Source organism: Polyodon spathula, chromosome 7 (assembly GCF_017654505.1).
Source record: "Polyodon spathula isolate WHYD16114869_AA chromosome 7, ASM1765450v1, whole genome shotgun sequence".
NCBI lineage: Eukaryota > Metazoa > Chordata > Actinopteri > Acipenseriformes > Polyodontidae > Polyodon > Polyodon spathula.
The window spans coordinates 56,726,795-56,748,905 of record NC_054540.1 but is presented as its reverse complement, the minus strand read 5'-3'; the positions used below and the strand labels follow the sequence as shown (position 1 = coordinate 56,748,905).

Sequence of the window (22,111 nt, the reverse complement as noted above, 5' to 3'; positions counted from 1 at the left end):
AAAAAAAAAAAAAACAGCAGCAAGCTTTTTAGGAGCCACTGAAAAAGTGTGTATATTCAAAATGGTGTAAATTCTTTTAAATTCCATATATTAGAGCCTAAAATCTGTAAGTAGTCAGCATTACTCACTTTTTGTAAAGGAACTCTCCCGCTGCCACAGCTACTGGCCGATGAGCTGAGTAAACCAAGTGATAGACGTTTTCACAGTCCTCTGAGGTTAGAACTTCATCACTACTACTGTGAAAGAGAAGACACACTTTGAATACAACAGTACAATCTCATACAAATAAAGTTGTAAAGCTAATCAAAACAATAACTTTTTAAAATGTAGCGATATTAAAACTTTGTTACTACACTAGCAGAATATATTTTTTCTACTTATTTTTTGCTGTTTATATTTGAAACTTCATGCACATGAATTATTACTACACATTGTATTGACAAAATATACTTACTGTAATACAAGGGTTAAAAGTTTTATTGCTTGTACTGCCACATCATACTCCTTATCCAGTGTCATTGAAACAATTCTATCCTGAAAAGTAGAAAAATAAATACATTTTCACTTTCCTTGTAACATGCAGTCTCATTAAAATACTAAAGTATACTATAGTTTTTCCACCAATCTCTCAACTAGGATCCTAACAGCTTTATCAATGCCAAATGTCTGAATTTCAGTACCTCCTCAGTTAAACTGAAAATATAGCCTTCATTTTGTCATCAACTTTAATATAAGTATGTTGTACAACACTGACTGAAATCAGGAACTATAAACTGCTGCTGGGCAAGTTGCTAACAGAGCCAGTAGTAGTTGTAATGTAACCTTACAGGTCAATGCAAACGAGGGAAACCACTAAGCAGCTTAATCTCTGAAGTACTGTAAACAATAATGTATGGGCATTACAATAGCCTTGTACATCATAAAAAGCACTTTGAAAACGGAAGGATGAATAAATACTAACCTTGAAACGACTTGTGAACAGCTCAAGCTTGGCATTAAGCTCTCTGTTGTAATACAGACCCTGAAGTGCTGTCAGACATTTAAGTCTCACTTCACCTTGCTGAAACAAAAAGTACTCTTTATAAAGACAACAACAAAACACTTACAGCTTCTAATAATCTTCCATTCAAGAAACCCTAGTTAAGTGAAGCAGACTCGACGGTTATAAAAAGTCAATCTTATATTTTTGCTGAATGCTTAACACACAATGAACCGTGACATGACTCTTTCACTTGAGCAAAAGTAACAATGACTGAATGTAATCTAAATAGAAGCACTCAATGTTCGATTACAATTCTGTAAATTAGGTGTGCAGAGCAAGAGACTGCACCCTCGCAATGCAAAACAGCACCATGGACATTTCATGGAATTCTTACAAAACTAGTTCATCCCATAGCTCTCAAAAGGCTGATTTATAAACTATAAGGGTCTCAGACAGTAAAAAGAATACATCTGGTTTCACTGATCTTGGGACTGCTTAAAGTTACCATAGGTAGTCCAAGATGCTGCTTATTTGGTTCTTTGAAACCTGTATTAAATCTGTATTATGGATTAGCCATTACTTAGTTGATATAAGCATCTTTATAGGAATGTTAGTTACCTTATCATGCATGGTCCATCCCACGTACTTTAAATAGCTGTCATTGAGAAATGCATCACTGTACATTTTCATCCACACACCGATCTCTTCAATACAGATTGCACGGATTTCAGCTATAGCATCACTAAAAACAAAACAAACAAATAGTATGTCTTTAAAAAAAAAATTAAAAAATAAGTATTTAAGTCAACAAACTGAATTGAAAATGGTTTCAGGTCAAGTATTACAAGTTGTACCTGCATTACACTAGAGAACCAAGACTTAAAACATGTTCTCAATACAAGTTAAATGAAAAAAACTCATGTTAGGCTTTATATTTGGGCATGATTTATTTATTTTAATTCTTCCTCTATTTCTTGGGGGGGAATAAATAAACTAATACAACCATCTACTTTAATACAGTGACATGACATGATGGTTGAATATATTAGGCTCTACTTTAATTGCAAGCTTTGGCTATGCAGTTCTGTAAATACACCTACCGGTATCTGTGAACAAAAACACCTTTGAATATCGCATTCATCATATTCTCAATTTCATCTTGATTTTCTTGAAGCTGGGAGGAGGAAAAATAAAACATGTTTAAAAATATGAAAAAATCAAGATCATGACTGCTTTACCAACAGAGACCTTTCAACATGTCAGCCCAGAATCACACAACTATATCATGCTGCATCACTCACAAACTTTGTCCATTCATGTACATAAGCAGTCAGATAATTATCTGTGTTTGAAGAGGAGCTGGTAAGCAGCCCACAGAAAGTTACGTAAAGGAGGAGGATGCTCTCCGGAACCAGAATAACAAACCCACTGATCTTCTATGTGTAGCTGTTTCAAGCCTACTTGGTCTGGTACTGGTCCAAGGACAATTTGGTTCCTTGCTGGTTTCACGTTTTTCTGCATGCAGCGTATTTGTGTTGGTGTTTAGCATGCTTCATTTCATGCAGGCTGAACATGAAGTTCAGTAAGCTAAACCAATTAGGCTAAGGGGTTTATTTGCTCAACCTATACTCCTCTATATATATACCAAGATGAGACACAGCTGGATTTGTTTTAATTGAGCACTTTACAGCAATCGAGAATCACCCTGGATTGCATCAACCACCTATCTGTGGTTATCTTTGAATTATCAATAAATACTGTAATTGATTCAATTCCTTGGATTCCCTGGTACAGTACAATTTCCTGATCAAATGAACCCTAGGTGAGGAGCAATCTATTGCAGATCGTGCAACAAAGGGCATGCTGAAGGTCGCCATTTAACGTTACTTTAACTTCCACCACTAAGTGAACTACGGAACCATTGTTTTAAGTATTAGATAAATGGCAGTCAATTAAATAAACCCACTTTACAAATTTCAGCATTTCAGAAATAAAATAAAAAACAGCCAGATGGTAGTCCGGCAGGTAATGAAGTTACATAATCGCTCGATAATAAACACTGCTGGCTAAACAAACAATAGCACTGTGATGGACATGTTAGTATTACACATTCTAGTATTTTGGTATCACATAACCCTAGTTACAATTATTATTATTAAATTCATCAACTAGGAAAGGGGAGGTGGACACAATGTGTTAATTATCAAGTTTATATAAACAGATCCATTAGGTGTTTAAGTCAAATAATGAACTTAACAAAAAACCTTTTTTTTTTGTGCTATGAAAAACGAGCCATTTTAATTTTAAAACTCCAATGACTCTTACAAATATCAGTGGTTACTTTAACCAGAATTAATTCAGACCGAAATGTCCTTATGCATATGGAAGGGATGGCATCACTGATTTTGATTAACTTATTTTTTAAACAATACAGTCCTTGTGCTAATCTACACTAAACTACATGACTCAGGACTCTAATAAAATATATTCTAAAAACAAGTGTAAACAATTCTAACTTCATTTCTTCAGTGCTTGTTGCTACACTACATTGCTACATACAGCATCTTCTACAGATTTTGTTTTTGTCTCAGGAGATGGCTGCAAGTTCAGGGTACATTCACATGGTGAATTTAGGGAGATGACCATTTCGACAATCATTGATATGAGTATCCATAAAAACAACTAATGAATAAGGTTGAGGCGATACATCGATGTTTCAATGCATCGTATCGTTTGACTACCGATAGTCAAGCCAGTGCATCGTTTGCGTGAAGGGTTTTAACAAAGGAAAACTTATTTTTTATTAAATTTGGAATCGGCAATTACATTTGGCATTAAGCTCAGAGCTTCTCTGCTCCCTACAGGTCTGACTCTGAATCTGCATGCAACTGAGTTCACCTTCTCCCCCCTGCCCCACCCCTTGAGAGTATTTACTGACAGGACTGGATCTGTGCAGCAGTCTTCAAAGTAACAGAACAAGTTAAGAGTGTTGTGCAATAATTACAAATACCGTATTGACCAAACTACGTATTTCAATGTTAGAAATAGACATAAAAGAACTTATTTTGAAAATCCCTGTTCACAATGTAAAATTAGCGTTGTAGAACATGTACCAATGTCTCTACGGGTAGCTGTCAACATCACAACTACTTAAAGTTTTGCTGTTTAAAAGTTATTTAATTTTTCTTTTAGCACTCGAGTCAAAAAATGACTTGTGCTTTTCCAAATCAAAGCCTCAATTCTCAGACACTTCCATTGAAATGTGTCATGTTTTAGACGATCCTCACGCAAACGACAGTGTTTGCTGGTCTGCCCTCTGTTCTGACAGCTAAAACCCTGTTCTTCTGGTACACTACATGGGACCTGCATGGATTTATTTTTATTTTTAAAGAGGATGCAGGGAGCAGTGGAACCATTTTTACATGTTGCATTGCATAAAACTACTTTGTAATATAAACATAATTATTGGATAGAGATTAAAAAGGAAAATGTCTTTTACATCTGCATTTTAGAAACGCACTGCTGTTATTGTTTTGCTTTATTAAATGTCCTGCGTAGCTTGTCTTGATTGGTTGTTACTCTAATATATCCTTTAGATGTATCAAGTAACCTCAAAGTAAACAGGTATCTTGACTTAAATGCTAACAAATGTTTCCCCAAGAGTGAAAGATCTTACCTCCTTGCGTTTCTGTAACAAGAGCTCTAGCTTATCATTGGCTCTCTTGCCAATCATTTTGTTTCTCTCAGTCTCATATTGCCTTTGTGTGTTGTCCATATTAATGCTGAGATTCAGTGCAACATTTACCAAGGCAGTCATCAGCTTCATTGCTGTAAATGAAATAGATATCAAAGTTACAGCCCACAGTATATGTACAGAATAAGCTGAATGACTTATTCCATTCACTACCGTATGTTGATTACAGTTTAAACACATCATGCTCTAAATTGTTCTCCAGTTAATAAAAGTGAAACTGTGTTTATTACCTGCCAATGTGCTGGTGTGCCTGAAAGCTCTGACCTGGGAGTCAGACAGTCCGGTGAGAAGTGAGATCACGGTGTCCATCATGTACTCATCATATATGATACTGTACTGACACTGTCGAACTAGAACCCCGATGAACTCACAGAAACTTGACTTGAACTTCTTCCACTGGGGCCCAGCGATTGTAAGTGGGTAGTCGCCACTGTCCTATTGTAGGAAAAAGTTTGAAAATCAGTACAGAGAAAAAACAGCTTCATAGTAGTTTAGTTTAACATGGTCAGTAGTGTTGGACATTTTCAGTTATCGGTTATTTGCTAAAATTATCACTTGGCAGCAGTGGTGCTTATTCCTTTCTAAGACTGACAGAAAAAACGAATATCTACAGTACTTTAATAGTTAAATACATCATTGAAGATGAAAGTATTGATATGATCAAAGGACTCTTCCATCGCTAGCTGACGTGCAGTTAACTTAAACCTTACCTCATCAAACTCTTCTGTCATCTTCCTAATAATTTCTGAATTCTGCATATGTCTAAACATCTCCGCCGATACAACACCTGCAACAAAGAATAACGATTAACCTGTTTTTACCTAAATACTTTTGTTTAATCCCCACAGGTTTCAAAACAAGAGCGTTATCAGTCATAGAACACTGGCATAAGAAAAATCATAACAAAAAGAAACAAAACAGATAGATATGAATGAGTTACTTAAAATTTTCTTGCAAACGTCTAATAAAACTGAACATTTAAATATATTTTTACCAAAATAGTGCTTAACCTTACCTTTACAGCCTGAACACTGGATGAAAAAGTTGATCAGGTCAAGAAGTGCCATGTCCCGGTCATGTTTGTAGGACTCTATCCAATCATCCACGACAGACTGAAAAAATAAAATGGTCACCATCTTCATAATGTGTTTTATAATAACATTTACTCCACGACACATTTAATTCAGGCCAGCACTATTTTATAATGAACAGTATAAACGTTGCTTTCATTTATACAAGTTAGATCTCTTGACTTCAGCAGCATGGAAGAACAGGTTTTCTGCTGCCTGGGCAGGAAGCAAACACATGAACCCTACTTAATACCCTTCATTGCTACAGTGGCGTTAATGGACACTAGCAATAACTATCTATCAATTTTGCCCCGCCTTACTTTAAAAAGGTACATTTCCCATCTCCTGATCTCTTTGTGACTGATACCAACCTGCATGGCACTCTTTCCCATTTTCACCACCTCAAACAGCATCATGTTTTCCATCCCATTTTCCTGGTGGTGTCCATTCATCCGATTGAGGCCTCCACCTTTCCCCTTCTCTCCTGGGACTTTCTTACCCTTTTTAATAGTCTGAATTGTGGGGGGAAAAAAGTTTATACATTGACATACTCAATGTCATTAAACTACCGTATGTTGATTACAGTTTAAACACACCATGCTCTAAACTGGGCAATTTTTTTAAAATCTAAAAATCGGTGTTGTATAAATATAGCTTAAACTGCACCCAACTGGATACTATTGAAACTGCACCGACTGAGCCAATATCGCAGTGGTATGTTACTTACTTTTCCTTTGCTTGTTTTTTGATTCCTTCCATCTGGATCTTCAAAGTCAGTATCAGATGAGAAGTGTGGATCAGTTTCCCTGAAATTACAAACCATTAGTGCTTTATATGAGCAATTGCAACTAATAAGATATTACAAAAAAAGTAGTATTGGGAAAAGTAAAGAACAAATAATTAGCTGACTTACTGAGAAAAATTAAACTCTGTGTGTAATTCTGGTGCTGCTATCATTTCTTTAACATCTTCTGTACCACTGCAAATTAGAAAGGACTTCCACTCTCTTCATAAACAGGGCTGGACCAATCTCTCAGACTCTCTTTTTGTCCCCCTTCCTATAAACGAAATCCTAAGGTAGAGAAAAGAAAATGCATTAACATTCATGCGTTAACTTCGAACAAGCAAAACATTTTAATAATCTGTTTCTTCACATGCATTTTTAAAATGCATGAACGGTCAAGCAGGACATCCAGATACCAGCTAGTTTAACTTCCAATCGATCGATGATCTATCTGACAGATAGATACATAGATAGATAGATAGATACATAGATAGATAGATAGATAGATAGATAGATAGATAGATAGATAGATAGATAGATAGATAGATAGATAGATTTAAAAAAAAAAACACACACAAAATATTGTAGATATTTTTTAATTAGCTGTTTTGTTCCATTGTGGAAATTAAGTCTCACGCAATTTGATGGAAAAAAAAATTGACTGAAAAAAAAAATCTATGAGGTTGTTTATAAAGGGAAGTTCTTGAGATTCACAAAAAAATTACACAATTACAAAACAAGATTAAAAAGCTAACCTAATGTTTAACATTATTAATGTTAGTTAAAGGGTACCAGGTCGCAAGAGACAAAGTGTGTTATACTTTGGAAGTCTGTTTACATGCATTACATTTACTAGCCACTAGGGGAGCAACACTGTACTCCTTTTGGTCTCTGAGTACTCCTTGTCAATGACACTTAAGCATTACTACTGTTTAGCTTCTCCACTGAACAATCAACAAATCATCCAGCTTGGCAAGCAATAACAAATCAAAGGAAAATTAGCGGTCTTCATCCATTAAAATTAACACATTGCATAGAAGCGCCTAGTCCCATTTGTGTTGTGTCTGCTGTAACCTGTAACATTTAAATTAATCTTTTGCTATTGCAAGCACAGTGTTTTATCCAGACTGTGAATAACATTTAGAACACAGTCATCCATCCCGCCCCGCCAAATACTATATTGGATTTTTGACCATTCCATGAAAATGTAATGCTGGAGAAGTCATCAATATGAAAATACTGATGACAAGTACAATAGTTCTGTTGCAGCAAGGCAGACCCATCACCACAAAAGTCTTGGGTTTCATTACAGTAGCCTGACACAAATGACTTATAAATTGTATGCAATTTGAATGGCTTACCTTTGAGTGGAAGGTTAAGGATAATTTACCACTGCTTAATAAATTATGCAGGAGTACATTTTACTTATTTACTTTAAAAAGTTGAAATCAAAACTCACCAACTCTTCATAAAAGCAAAATATACAAAGTATCACAAATAACAGCTATGGCTTTTCCTGCAAAGGACATGTTGTTCTTTTGATAAGCACTAGGGGTAGATAATGCTCTTTTGTAAGCCACTGCTACTTTACGCCTTCACAACTAAAAGTTGCTACAATGGCTACTTGGTCATGTTTTGACATTTGATGTTGAAAAAATAGTGGCATAATAAAATAAGATGAAATTAGTCTAATTAAAAATAAATAAACGCAATCTCCTTTTTAGTAGCTGACATTACATAGAGTATTCTATAAAACTAGTAAATATCGAAAAACTAAAGACATTTTTATGAAATCAGATGTAACAGTTTTAATATGAAAGACCGTGACTGTGTGCAAAGCCTGAGCAATAAAAACCACATTGTATTGTCACAGAACTACTTCTTTAAAGATCAGCCTGAAATTAATTATGATCTCATGGTTAATTCAATTTTATTTCAGAACACTAGGCTTAAAGCAGTGTTTTCATAACATTATGTTTTTAAATGTATCACTTTCAAACCCAAGCATTGTAAATGAATCATCATGTTGCACAACCTGCTAGATCCTATCATACCACTTGGTAGACAGTAATCAGGGTCATTAGGCAGTCTCTAACCTTTATGCTACACATCTTTCATGATAGTGTATAAAAGACACCAGCTGTTTGTGACAAATTGACTGAATAAGGCAGTGTCTCTGCCCATTGTATTATAAAACAGTTAAGGGGAGCATTAAATCCTGCCGTGTCATGTCAGCTGTGTTCCTTTTTCCTGGTCTTTCCAGTCTTGCAACGTAACTTGCAACCCATGCAGTTAACCAAGGGTTATAAATCTTCAACCAACATTAGCCCATAAGCAGTTAATATTGCATAGTATTTGATCACATAGCAGTAATAGCAGCTGACCTGCAACACCACAATGATCATTGGCAGTCAAGAATATACACCAATATTTTATTTAAATAGTCTAGAGGTCCTATCCAAGCACTCTGTTTAGTTTTTCATATACATTACTGAACTAAAATTAAATTCTCACAGGTTGTTTATTTAAAAGGTTGGAAAACACACTACCACTAAGTAATTAAATTAACTGAAAACGTACCCAATTACAAATTCAGAATGTTGGTTTACCTGGAAGTTTTGTCCTTTAAAATAAAATATAAACACAAAACAAGATCAATATATTTTGGGATACAAGGTTTAGCTTTGTGATTGTTATTTCCAAAGTTAGGAGAACTTGAACATTCTGTCGTGGATTATCAAGGTAACTCTCGGGTTTATCCTGAAACTGGCTGCAATCAAAATGAATTTAAAGAATCACAAACATATGTCAACATTGTGTTGACATTAAAACCCTGAAAAATCTAACTTCTGTAACTGCACAACACTGATTTATCAGCTAAGATGACTTGCCACTGTTTGTCAAACAGATCTTGCTAATCCTAATGCACAACCCATAAGGCTTTCTGCTTCTGGACACAACCAGGATTTTTGGTAAACCGCAGTGGTTTGGATTATTTGTTTTACCACAAGTATTTAAATGCCTGGGTCAAGTCAGCATGTGCTTAACACCTGCAACAAATTTACCAGATTTTCTGGGCAGCAGCCAGCATAGTAAGTGCAACACATTCTGTGTTCTCCAAACATGCTTCAATGTTCATGTAGGCACATTTCTGAGAAATGCATAACAGTACAGTCCATCCCTGTGTTTAGTCAGATCTCCACAAACCTTTGCGAGAGTCCAATATTCAATTAGAAACAGTCTATCTTAAAGATATACAACTATAATTCCATTACAGCAGTTTAATTCAAAGGTATGTGCCTATGCACAAGTGTACTGGTATCCATCATTAGACATATACAAGGACCTTCTAATACATAGTCAAAATTGAATACTAAACGAGTTCTTGCCAATGCCAACAGGCAGCAGTTATTGTGCAACAGCTTGCAGACTGTCAGCAAAATAGCCTACTGCAATCCAGTCTGTATGGATATACAACCAACAACAACAGAGCAAATCAATGAATACCCCAAAGTGTTTTTTTTGTTTTTAAACAAAGCACTCATCCTATTTGCCTTTACAAACAGGGATCCTCTTCCAAAAAGGCTAAGGACATCCTATACAAATACAGGATAGATAATTAACACAACTGATCACAAAATTATAGCCATCAATCATTTTACTGAAAGTTAAACACCTGCTTTGAAATACAAATTAGCAAAGCCACAATCCAACTGGCGTACACTACAGTAATATCTTTAGCATGGACGTAATCAGAAATGTGTGTGAATGTCCTTGTCAAATACTTTCAATTTACACATACTGCGCATTTAAGATAGGTAACCTAGAGTAAACTGCTATAAAGTAATAAGAACATTCATAAGTTCATAACAATTCACAAAGCTGGTCTTCTAAATGTATCAAATTGTAGTAGCTTGTACGTCACTCCAAATTCACTGTTTGTCAATTGGCAAATATGGGGAACACAGTTTCCCTGGTCTTAGGTCATACATTGCAAAGCAGCTTTGCTACAACATATACAACATTGTATATACATGTGTGTGGGGAGTGTGTGACTCTGACAATCAGTATCAGCTGCTGATTGAAGCTAAGCCACTTGTGTACAGGGTGTGCAATTCATATCGCTCGACGCCTGGGACAAGTTTTGTGCAGTTACACTTTGCCCATCCGTCAAGATGTTTTTATTTATTTCTTTTCCCTATGTTCGTTCTGCAACTAGAAAGACACTCCGGGTACATTTGTAGAAAGCCATCCAACTTTACGAAAACTGAATTGCGGAAGTCTAGCACAAACAAACATTTTAAAACATGTTTACATCTCGCCCCTATTGCTTCCGATTGGCTTAGCTATGGAAGAAGCTGATCTTCTGTTGGTTACGAAGAAAGTCGCTAAGGTATTAGAAGACTAGAAAAAAAAACGTGTTGTGTAATTTATAACACTTTGTGGTCAAGTGTGTACTTCTTGGGAAAAGGTTTAAAAAAAAAAATTTAACTGTTTAAAATCATTTCAGGACAACTTTCCCAGGCAAAAAATGTTTTTTTTTTTTTTAATTCAATTTTAGTGTTGCTAACCTAGTTTGCCATTTACCATATTTACATACTTTAATTTAAAATCCTATGTTTTTTTTTTTTTTACTGTATTATTTATTGGACATGCACAATCCATCAATTTAACTATTAAAACAATAAGATTGGTAAATACGTTTATAATAGAAATTAAACTCATATATATGAGATTCTGTACAATACTGTATGCATGTTTTAAAATACAGATGTAAATCTCATGGCAATGTGTTTATGTATTAATTAATTTATGCATTTATTTTTCAGTGAGAGTAGTGCTGGGAAAGAATAATGCCTTAAAAAAAACAAAAACAAAAGGCCATTATGATATGAAACCACTGCAGCAGTGTTCCAGTTAGCCATCGTGGGACAAAATAAAGAAACAGCTGTAAAGAGTTGTACACAGTTTAAAAGAAGTATATAATAGGTATAAACAAAAGAAAAAACATAGTGTTTGCAGAACTTGATGGAGCCTACTGTAAATATTGCGTGCATTTTGGTTGAAACAGTAAAAAAAACTGATGCAACAAACCACTGTACATAAATTGAACTCATCTTGGAGAAAGAGTGGGGGGAAAAAACAGGCAGAAGCTATTTTTATATATTTTAATAATTCCCAAGTATTGCTTATTATAGTTGTACTCTTACTAAGTTACTTAATTTTTACTAGCAAATGTGTTCCAAACTGCACAGAAAGAAACGTTTCCTTAAAGTATGTTATAAAGTTCTTGAGGTGAGGTGAGGTCACAGGGAAGCTTGTGTATCTTGAACTTAGTAAGGCTGAGGCGATGCATCGACTTATCTATCGATAGTCAAGCCTGTGTATTGTCTGTGTAAAGGGTTTAAGCAAAAGAACATTTATTTTTAATCAGATTTGGAATCAGCAATTCTTTTTTGCATTATGCACAAAGCTTCTCTGCTCCCCACAGGTCTGACTCACTGAATCTGCATGCGATTGAGCTCACCTTCTCAGCTAATTAAAACACACAACACAATAGGGAAGCCACCATTCAGAAAAAAAATAATGTCTGTTTATAACAAAGCTGTGAAATGAAACATAACCTTTTGTTTTTAGCCTGAGAGGCTGTCAATCCAACCAAGGAACAGGATCATAAATACACAAAATGTATATTACACACATAATAAACATATATTTTTTTTTTTTTTACACAAGCTGAACTCAGTTTGTAAACTCATGTCATGGATATAAAACATGTTGAAGCTGCATTGTCCCATAATGATGTTTACCTATGAGGGCAAGCTTACTAAGCAGCTACATTGCATTTTGTTGTGATGAATACTTCTGAATAACTTCTTGTATTTATTTGTAAATTTGGAGTATGCCTTCACAGGGGTTACGAACCCAAAAAAAGCACAATTACTGATTATGCAGCAGCTTCTGCCTGTTATGTAATGATTATAGTGATGACTAGAGACAATTACTTTGCAATGCCCTCAGAAATCTGGCTTCATAACTGCCTTGGTTTATTAATCTAAAATGGGGTTTATAAGAACAGCTAAATAAACAATGTATTCAGGTCTATAACATACACACAAAGCACCACCATGACTTCATCATAGGCTGAGGACAAATGCCAAGATATATCTAACTTCCTGTAGCAAGACATAGGGTTCATCCTATAATTAGCAAAATGATAAACCGCATACAAAGGGGGAAGAAAAAAAATACATTTCTAAAAGCTGTAACGTAGCCTGACTGATTTAATCAAATTTAACAAGAGAATTACAGAATTGCTTTTCATAATTTAAAGAGATACAGTATTGTGAATTTTGGGTGAGGGCACTGCACAACTGTACTGAGAACACAAGCATTCCCTCTCTGCTGCTACTACTTGCTGTTCAGCAGGATATAAAATGACAGTTTCAAGTTTCTACAGCACTAGTGCAACACAAAAAAAAAAAAAAAAAAAAAAAGCATACAGTACATGTTCTTATGCTGCGTTTACACTGCCACCTCGGACCTATGCTGGCTTAGGTCCGAATGCACGCGCATACCATCTTAATTACAATACGTGCTAGGTGACATCATAACGACCACTGAAGGGATGAAGAGTTTTCCCCTCCCTATACCACAAAAATGGAAGAGACGGAAGAGTGATATTACAAACAAACAATATAGTGTTGTGTTCATATTGCGGGGGCTCCTCTTAAATATATACTTGTCTGGTTATTCGTTTAGCGTGTTTGACACAACATAGCAGTTCCTAACCCATTTCTAATGTGGAGGACTTCACCTTGAGTAAGAGAAGTAAATGTGCTGTTTATTACTGTAATAATAAAGACCCTTTTGTTTTCAAAAGAACTATTCTGTTTCTTCACCAATATTATAGCACCTTGTGTGTGTGTGTGTGTGTATGTGTATATATATACACAGCTCTGGAAAAAACTGAGACCACTGCAAAATTATCAGTTTCTCTGGTTTTACTATTTATAGGTATGTGTTTGGATAAAATGAACATTTTTGTTTTATTCTATAAACTACTGACAACATTTCTCCCAAATTCCAAATAAAAATATTGTCATTTAGAGCATTTATTTGCAGAAAATGACAACGGGTCAAAATAACAAAAAAGATGCAGTGTTGTCAGACCTCAAATAATGCAAAGAAAATAAGTTCATATTCATTTTTAAACAACACAATACTAATGTTTTAACTTAGGAAGAGTTCAGAAATCAATATTTGGTGGAATAACCCTGATTTTCAAGCACAGCTTTCATGTGTCTTGGCATGCTCTCCACCAGTCTTTCACATTGATGTTGGGTGACTTTATGCCACTCCTGGCGCAAAAATTCAAGCAGCTCGGCTTTGTTTGATGGCTAGTGACCATCCATCTTCCTCTTGATCACATCCCAGAGGTTTTCAGTGGGGTTCATGTCTGGAGATTGGACTGGCCATGACAGGGTCTTGATCTGGTGGTCCTCCATCCACACCTTGATTGACCTGGCTGTGTGGCATGGAGCATTGTCCTGCTGGAAAAACCAATCCTCAGAGTTGGGGAACATTGTCAGAGCAGAAGGAAGCAAGTTTTCTTCCAGGACAACCTTGTACTTGGCTTGATTCATGCATTCTTCACAAAGACAAATCTGCCCGATTCCAGCCTTGCTGAAGCACCCCCAGATGAGTCCAGTTTTCAGCTTTTCCCAACACCTCGTCGTCTAATGGTTAGACGAAGACCTGGAGAGGCCTACAAGCCACAGTGTCTCGCACCCACTGTGTGTGTATCATGTATGCATGTATGTATATTATATATATATATATATATATATATATTATATATATATATATATATATATATATATATATATATATATATATATAATATATATGTTTGTAATGTGTGTGTGTGCGTGTGCCCCACACATACGTGATATATATATATATATAATAGATAATACCCGTAACCTACAATATATTATATATCATATATCAGATATATATATATATATATAATATCTAGATCTACATAATTGTATGATGCGTAAGACCTTTATTTTTAGTTAAAATAAACTAAGCAGCACAGGAATATCATAGAAAAAACATTGTATACAACTGCAGTTAATTTATATTTTCAAATTAGCCTTGTTACAAATAATATTACTGCAAATGAATAAATAATAATAATAATAAATGTTATATGAGTACTATCTAAATTTGTTGTAACTCCAAACATTGTTCCTTTTTAAAAAAATGAAATGACAAGGAGCGCAAATTATTAAAACAATCTTTATTTAACCTGTCAAACCCCCAGCCTCCCATAGGTAATTTCCGCCTGGAGGGCTATGACCTTAAATAAATCACATTATCTTCCAAAGTATAGACAGCACAGGCATGGTTCAGGGCTTGAATTCAAGGTAACCCCCTGGTCATTAGGACTAACACCTCAGGTTTGATATAGGTCTTACTCAGTACCACACTGGAAGGAGATAACCAGAAAAAAAAAAATTAAAAAAAGAAACGCTTTTCGTTTCTTTATATTCTACAGTCATTTTTTCACCTTGTAACAAATTGAGAGCCAGATTTTTGTCCAGTGCTTCCCCAGCATGTCTACTGTACTGGATAAAAATTTGAAACTGATTGAATAAAGAGATCAAATTCTACATGAATTTTTACACAGCTAGGCCCAAGGGTCCCTAAACCTCTCCAAAAAATGAATATTGTGTAAATCTTTATGGCCAGTCAAACACTAGTTTCCTGAGCAAGATCTAAAAGGGAGGTTACCTTCTGGCACCTCACATGCTATACATTGCCACATGAATTAGATTTTGTAATCCTCTTTTTTACTTATTTGTCCAATATTTCATTCAAAAGGTAGCCTTTTTGGAGAGCTTTGGGGTGCCCGAAATGTATCCATGACGAATATGCATGACAAATACTCTCAGTTCATATGCCACAACTGTCAGGCACATTGCTCTCACATAACTGTGTGTTTGTGCAGGAGAATGTTGCTACTGAGATTTTTTTTGTAGCACTGCTGACACCTGAACATAGGTTGATTATTGGATAAAGGCATCTGCTAAATGTCTACAATAATAACAATAATAATAATAATAATAATAATAATAATAATAATAATAATAATAATAATAATAATAATAATAATAATGAGATTGCAGACATCTTTGCTGCTCTAAAACAGGCTGCCAGACTGAAAACACCTCAGTTCCTTTCATCTTTACTTTGATTGACATGTGGCAAACAAAGGAACTGAGTGAGTGATTGTGGGAGCAGGAAAACAGCTTATCTTGAAAGGCTAAGAAACCTACACTTTCTCTAGGTGAAATATAAAAAAGTTTGCTAAACACTCCCATGCAATAATCTAAATCAATGAACATCAATGAGAAAATAATAAAGACGGCCGGGAAGCAACAATTACTTCTTGCAACTTGTATTGCATCGTAAAGATCAGGGACCACATACAGCAGCACAGCACAGATGAAACATGGTGTTGCTCTTTACTATGCAATAATTATTTTAATTTTTTTTATTTTTATGTGCCCCTTGAGAGTCAAATGGTTGCATTTTCTAATACCATTTACAGTAAAAACACATATTGAAAATGACGAATAATAATAATATTAGTAGTAGTAGTGTGGATCCCTTATACTTACAAATCCTGAAGAGGCTCCAATCCATCTTCAAATGAGCTGAATCAGCGCTCTCCAAACCAGAAAGTTGTTTTCGCCGTCACTTGCACTATTATCCATCTCCTCCAAAACTTCAAAAAGACTGAATCGACTTCTTTTGGGATGATTTGGAACACTGCTCGCCATTTCGTTCGATTTTATAAATTTTACAAATTGAAAAATGATCAGAAAACTGCAAGAAACCTTGATCCTATGTATATAACACTGCGCACTCGCTTGCAAATATGTGTCTTGTTTACGTACGCACATCGATTACTCTTCAATGGATTAGGCTACAAAGTCAAGGTATGAATGGACGGCTTGTGACCTCCCCTACAACGTGATCAGGGAGATTTCACCATCAACAGATACGTGTAAGACCTGAGCAGCAAAACGCACAGCTAGTCGACCGGAGTTGTTTTTAAACCGTGAGGTACTAGACACATTGCGAAGGGAATATCTCAGCGGTGAAATGGCGAATTCGAAAAATTCCTTCGCCGTTTGACCGTAGGAAAACAACGTTTGATCTCGAGTCAGTTTTTTTTACTGTTTTGCTTTTGTAATATTACAGATGATTTTTGAAATACAATGTGTAATTGCAGTACCGGATGTTCTGCCCGCGGAACAGGGGGGCGTAAGAGGTTAAAACTTAGAACATAATATGTAAAATGCAATTGTGTAACTGATCGAAAGTGCAGAGAGGGGGTTGCACAGATCTTTCGCCAGTCCTGCCACTATTTACCAGTATATGTATCTAATCTTTCCGCTTAGCGTGCACTCTGTATTTGAGTTTCGCCCCACAACACTATGACAGCTCTGCTTTCTTGCTCTCACCAGTACACACCACGGTTGTCAGGAAAAAAAATAAATCTGTTAAGCTAATCATTGGTACAATCTAAATATTTACTTAAACAATAAAAAAACACACAACAAAAAACCTATGTTAAAGGGTGTTTGAAACTAAACCAATAACTAAGTGGTTTACAATAAAATAACTTGGAAAAACAGAATACAGGATATTTTTTTAAACACATTTTTAAAAATAATTCTCACTGATACTCAAATATTACACTTGTTTCTCTGACGTCTACCAGCATCTGCACCTGTTTAACAAAGCAAAAAAGTTATCAAAGGTTTACATAGCCCAGTGTACAGTATGTATATTTGGGGTATGTACACTTTTGACAACAACTTAATAAAACGTAGACATTTACAAATACTCCCCAATAAACAGTTAATAAATTCAAATGTCAGGACATTATGTTTAAAAAATAATAGAACTTTAAAACAATGGTTGCAGTATGTAAAAAACTTTAAATATTTATGAAAGTTAACTATTACTCCAGCTTAACTGTATTACAGGCATACGTTATTTACATACCAAAACTTTATAAAGTAAACATGCAAAAATAGAAACAGCACTACAATCAACTAAGGTAATCCCTGCCACTTCTCCAGCTTGAATGAAAATAGGTTATTGTGTTGCCAAGTGATGACAGCAAAGAAGTAGTAATTCATACACGGATCTGCCATAAAAGGTCAGAATCCAACCACTTGGACTCAAACTGCAAATTTTCATCCGTTGCATTGTCTCCAGATTGAAGTATAAAATACAATCAATTCACCAAAAGATCCTCAATAAAAAAGGGTGACTGTTTATATTGCTGGTGCCAACCGAAGGCTACAAAATGGGTTTCACAAGCCACAGCTGGCACTCATGCAAGTATAAATTCAACCGTTAAGACTTTCCTAAACTATTTAGCAAGTACATTGTTACAGTAAATCCCACTGTAAATGGTTACCGCATTAGGGTATTGTAGCATTCATAGCTCTAGTAAAAAATGTGCTTAAACTCTTTATGGCATCAGTTAAAAAAAAAAAAAAAAGACACAATAAAATAAATCAACACACCTTATAGCTGCACCCTTGAGTCAGCAGAGCTTCCCAATATGCTTCATAAAAAGCAGCTTGAGATTTTGCAACAAGACAAGAGACTCATGCAGTCACAACCTTCAGTTTCAAGTTCTACTTTTAGGAAGTGGTGTGAGAAACTAGGGAAGAAATTTGGCCCCTTGGTTTATGTTTAAACAAACCTGGGCTACAGGTTTTGAAGTAAAATATATCTCACTGTATAAAAGCACTTGGTCATCTTCAAAAGTCTTTTAAAGCATCTGAAGCAGATGTTAAAAAATAAATAAATAAATAAATGACAGCAACAGGATTGTTTGTTTACGTGCAAGTTCTGCACAAATTAAGGCTGACTTCAACTAAAGCATCAATTTTGTAAACAACAGAATACATATTTTTTTACTGCTTAAAAAAAATGCTGTTGAGCTTAAATTGCTTTGTGAAATATATAGATGGCATTGTTCAATGGGGATAGTACTCAGCAGGCTTAGTCACGCAACAAAAATCACTTTTTTATAAAATTGTTTGGGTGATTTGAAACTAAATTGATGTTTTATTAAAATGCTCTGGAGATACTGTAATTGCATAACAAAAAAATTTAAACACTTGAATTTATCACAAATAAAGAAGGTTGGTGGGGTTTTCTTTACCTTCAATATAAATACCACCCTTGCTTATTGCCTGTTTTTGCCCATGGCCCTTACCGGGCAGTATAAAGAGGGTTGTCTGTATTTTCAAATACAGGGCTTCAATTTCATTTTTGTGTGCTGGGGTGGGGGATTTCCCCCTATAATTCAGCCAATGTGTGGGGGGGGGGGGGGGATTCCTAAATTTTAGAGGGGGAATGGCAAAATAAATAAATTTAAAAAAGGCACTTTTGCATATAAAATATATAATTGAATGCATCATTATTTACACTGGTGTTGCTTTACAATAAGCTGCTTTCAGGAGACCTAACAGCTGTTCATCCCTGTGAGAGAGAGCACTCTCCATTGCTTTTGCCACTCCCCGATGTGAAGTTTTTGCATGCAGCAGAAGAAAAAGTTGCTTTTTTTATTTTTTTAACCAGTGCTCCATTTCTTTTTTTTTTTTTTTTTTTTTTTTTTTAACTCTTTACACTCAGCCCTATTTCCGCCTGTTTTTCACTGTTTTCGTTTATGTCTGTTTATAGGGGGGGGGGGGGGGGGGGGGGGCCGAGCTCCTAAGCTCCTAAGCTTTCCAACGATACCGTCCCTTTCAGTCTAGCTGCTACAATGACGGAGCAATAGACTCAAAACAAAACCTAAGCTGTGAACTCTGTCACACGATGAGAGGCTTAACTTCAGGCGATCGTAGCTCCAGCTACAAGTACCGCATACACACACTGAATGTGTCTTTGGAAAACCTAGTCTTTACTTTTAAACAAACCAAACAGGTGACTCTTATGGTGCCTGAATAACATGTGCTTAACCTTTGGTGCGCTGGCCCCTAAAATGAATGGGGCTGAGTTTTAAGAGTTAAAGCTAAAGCTAAAGTCACCACTTGCAAAACACCTAGATATACTTAATATCGTCTTTTTTTCAAAATTGTTTACTTACTGCAGTGTACTGAGCTTCTATAATGCTTAAAGATAGCGGCCAAGAATCACTTACAAGAAAATAAAGTCTCGCAGCACTTCAAATATCCAGCACTACTTCTGTTTATCTATCTTAACCAGAACTACTCAGAATCCGGCTCATAGCGCTTTCGTCACAGACACACACTTCCTTAAAGATTGTTGAAGCATTTCAGGCATTCTAAACTGTGTTCAAAATACAGTAGCTTGGTGTCTTAAAATATCTCTGTGGGATTTTCCAGCACTGAAAGTTGCAGATATGCAGGAGCAACTTGGAAAATGCACGATTCTCGCACTGAAATTCAAACCCCAATATATATATGAATATACAGAAGTACAACAAAGCTAAACACAGAATGATCAATGGTTCTCGGCACTGCTCATCTATGACAATGCTGGTTTCCCCAAACCACAAATCTTGGATTAAGTACCAAATCCTGTAGTCACACATGTGTGTTAACCAGGGTCAGTGACACCAGAGTATCAGTGCATCCAGTGTTTGTACCAACAACGCTCTGTCCAACAGCAATGCTGATGAGCTTCAGGACTGCTGCTCTTTCTGTGTTTTCGCAACTTAAGACCTGGGATACTAGTTTACAAAATCTGAAAACAAAACACTGCAAAATAAATGTCCTGGAAAATGTGATATTTTCCATTTACATGTAAAACTCTGCCAAACAATGTGTGGTTTTATTCCCTAGCTTTTTTTTATCAGCTACACTAGGAATTCATACAAATCTAAAAACACAACTATTATGTTGCAAAACATATCTCCACAATAGGTACAGCAACCAGACACAGCATGGTATTGCATCTAACTCAATGGGTTATCGAAACAACTTTTTTTCTGTAGCATTACATTGCAACTTATCTAAGCAGCCTTCAATTTTTTTCTCTGGGAAGCATTATTTTCATTGAAAAACATATTATGAACTGTGACATACCCTTAAACCTGCCCTTGATGTAGTTATAAATATCTGCATTTCAAGATTTGCTGGAAACAAGATGAAACAGAGCTGTTGACTGCCTGAAATGGAAATGCAAGAGAAACATTTAAGTAGCAAGATGGGCAGCCAATGAGAAAACAGAGTTGTTTACTTGTGCATGTTGGCACGAGAATCAAAATGACTTAGGCTGTGTTCACACTGGGTCAGTTTAAAGGGTTTAGTCTGCACTCAGTACAGTTCAGTAAGATTGGTGTGAAGCGTGAACAACAAAGTCCACTTGGAAAATGAACCCTACTGAGTACACATAAACAGGTTGTTTGGCAAACACGAGTCTGGTTCGCTTGCTAAACCTCAATGAAAGCAACAGCTGGACTTGGTCCTCAGGGCTTGAATTTCAGTTCAGGATCGCGGGATTGCGGGATCGCGGGAATCGGGCATTTTCGAAGTTGCTCCCGCATATCTGCAACTTTCAGTGTGGGAAAATCTTGCAGAGCTATTTTAAGACACAAAGGTTCTGTGTTTTCTACCCAATTTAGAATGCCTGAAACACTACAACAATCTCTAAGGAAGTGGGCATCAGTGACGAAAGCACTATGAGCCGCATTCTGAGAATTTCTGATTAAATAGAAGTAGTGCTGGTTATTTTAAGTGCCGCAAGACTTTGTTCTCTCATAAGTGATTCTCGGTCGCTATCTTTAAGGATTACAGAAACTCAGTACACTGCACAAAGTAAACAGTTTTGAAAAAAAAAGACGATATTAAGTCTATCTAGATGTTTTGGTAGCGGTGACTTTCACTTGAACTCTTAAAACTCAGCCCCATTCATTTTGGGGCGTCAGCACACTGAAGGTTACGCACATAATACTCAGGCACTGTAAAAGCCACCTACATGGCTTGTTTAAAAGTACAGCAACTGAGCTTTCCAAAGGCGTATTCAGTGTGTGTATGTGGTACTCCTAAATCGCCTTTGCTAGGGGTTGTAGCTCCAGCAGGGAATAATTAAAGCTGGACAAAAGGTACAAATTAATATTAGATATGTGTGTTGCTTCTGTTCATCCCTGAACCAAGGATCTTTATTCAATCAAGATCATAAAAGCAATAAGAGCCTAGGTTTTTCAGCAAAGCTATAGCAATAACACTGTATACTATTGGTAACATACTGACAGAACAAATGTCTAATATGTTGATGTTTTTTCAGCTTGTATGGCCCATTTCACACAGGTTTTTTAATATATTAACCTTTGCTTATGTTTTTCAGTGGGATTCAAGTTGAAACAGCATAGACAAAGAACACTGATAATCTAGGTCATGAGTAACATCATGCAGTATCTGAACAAGCAATTTACATGAACATGCCTGGACACC

At 35.8% G+C, this 22,111-nt stretch overlaps 1 protein-coding gene across 1 annotated transcript in view; it reads right to left on the bottom strand.

The window, feature by feature from the left end:
• LOC121318907 (cohesin subunit SA-2) overlaps window positions 1-22,111 on the bottom strand; it is a 37,293-nt gene that overhangs the window by 11,319 nt on the left and 3,863 nt on the right. Inside the window, exons 2-13 of the mRNA XM_041256102.1 lie at window positions 6,720-6,878; window positions 6,534-6,612; window positions 6,178-6,318; window positions 5,752-5,848; window positions 5,447-5,523; window positions 4,967-5,171; window positions 4,659-4,810; window positions 2,083-2,156; window positions 1,601-1,724; window positions 962-1,060; window positions 455-534; window positions 129-236 (exon numbers count right to left, since the gene is read on the bottom strand). Coding sequence (XP_041112036.1) covers window positions 129-236; window positions 455-534; window positions 962-1,060; window positions 1,601-1,724; window positions 2,083-2,156; window positions 4,659-4,810; window positions 4,967-5,171; window positions 5,447-5,523; window positions 5,752-5,848; window positions 6,178-6,318; window positions 6,534-6,612; window positions 6,720-6,763 — 1,280 coding nt within the window. The 5' untranslated portion in view covers window positions 6,764-6,878. The remainder of the gene's footprint in view (window positions 1-128; window positions 237-454; window positions 535-961; window positions 1,061-1,600; window positions 1,725-2,082; window positions 2,157-4,658; window positions 4,811-4,966; window positions 5,172-5,446; window positions 5,524-5,751; window positions 5,849-6,177; window positions 6,319-6,533; window positions 6,613-6,719; window positions 6,879-22,111) is intronic.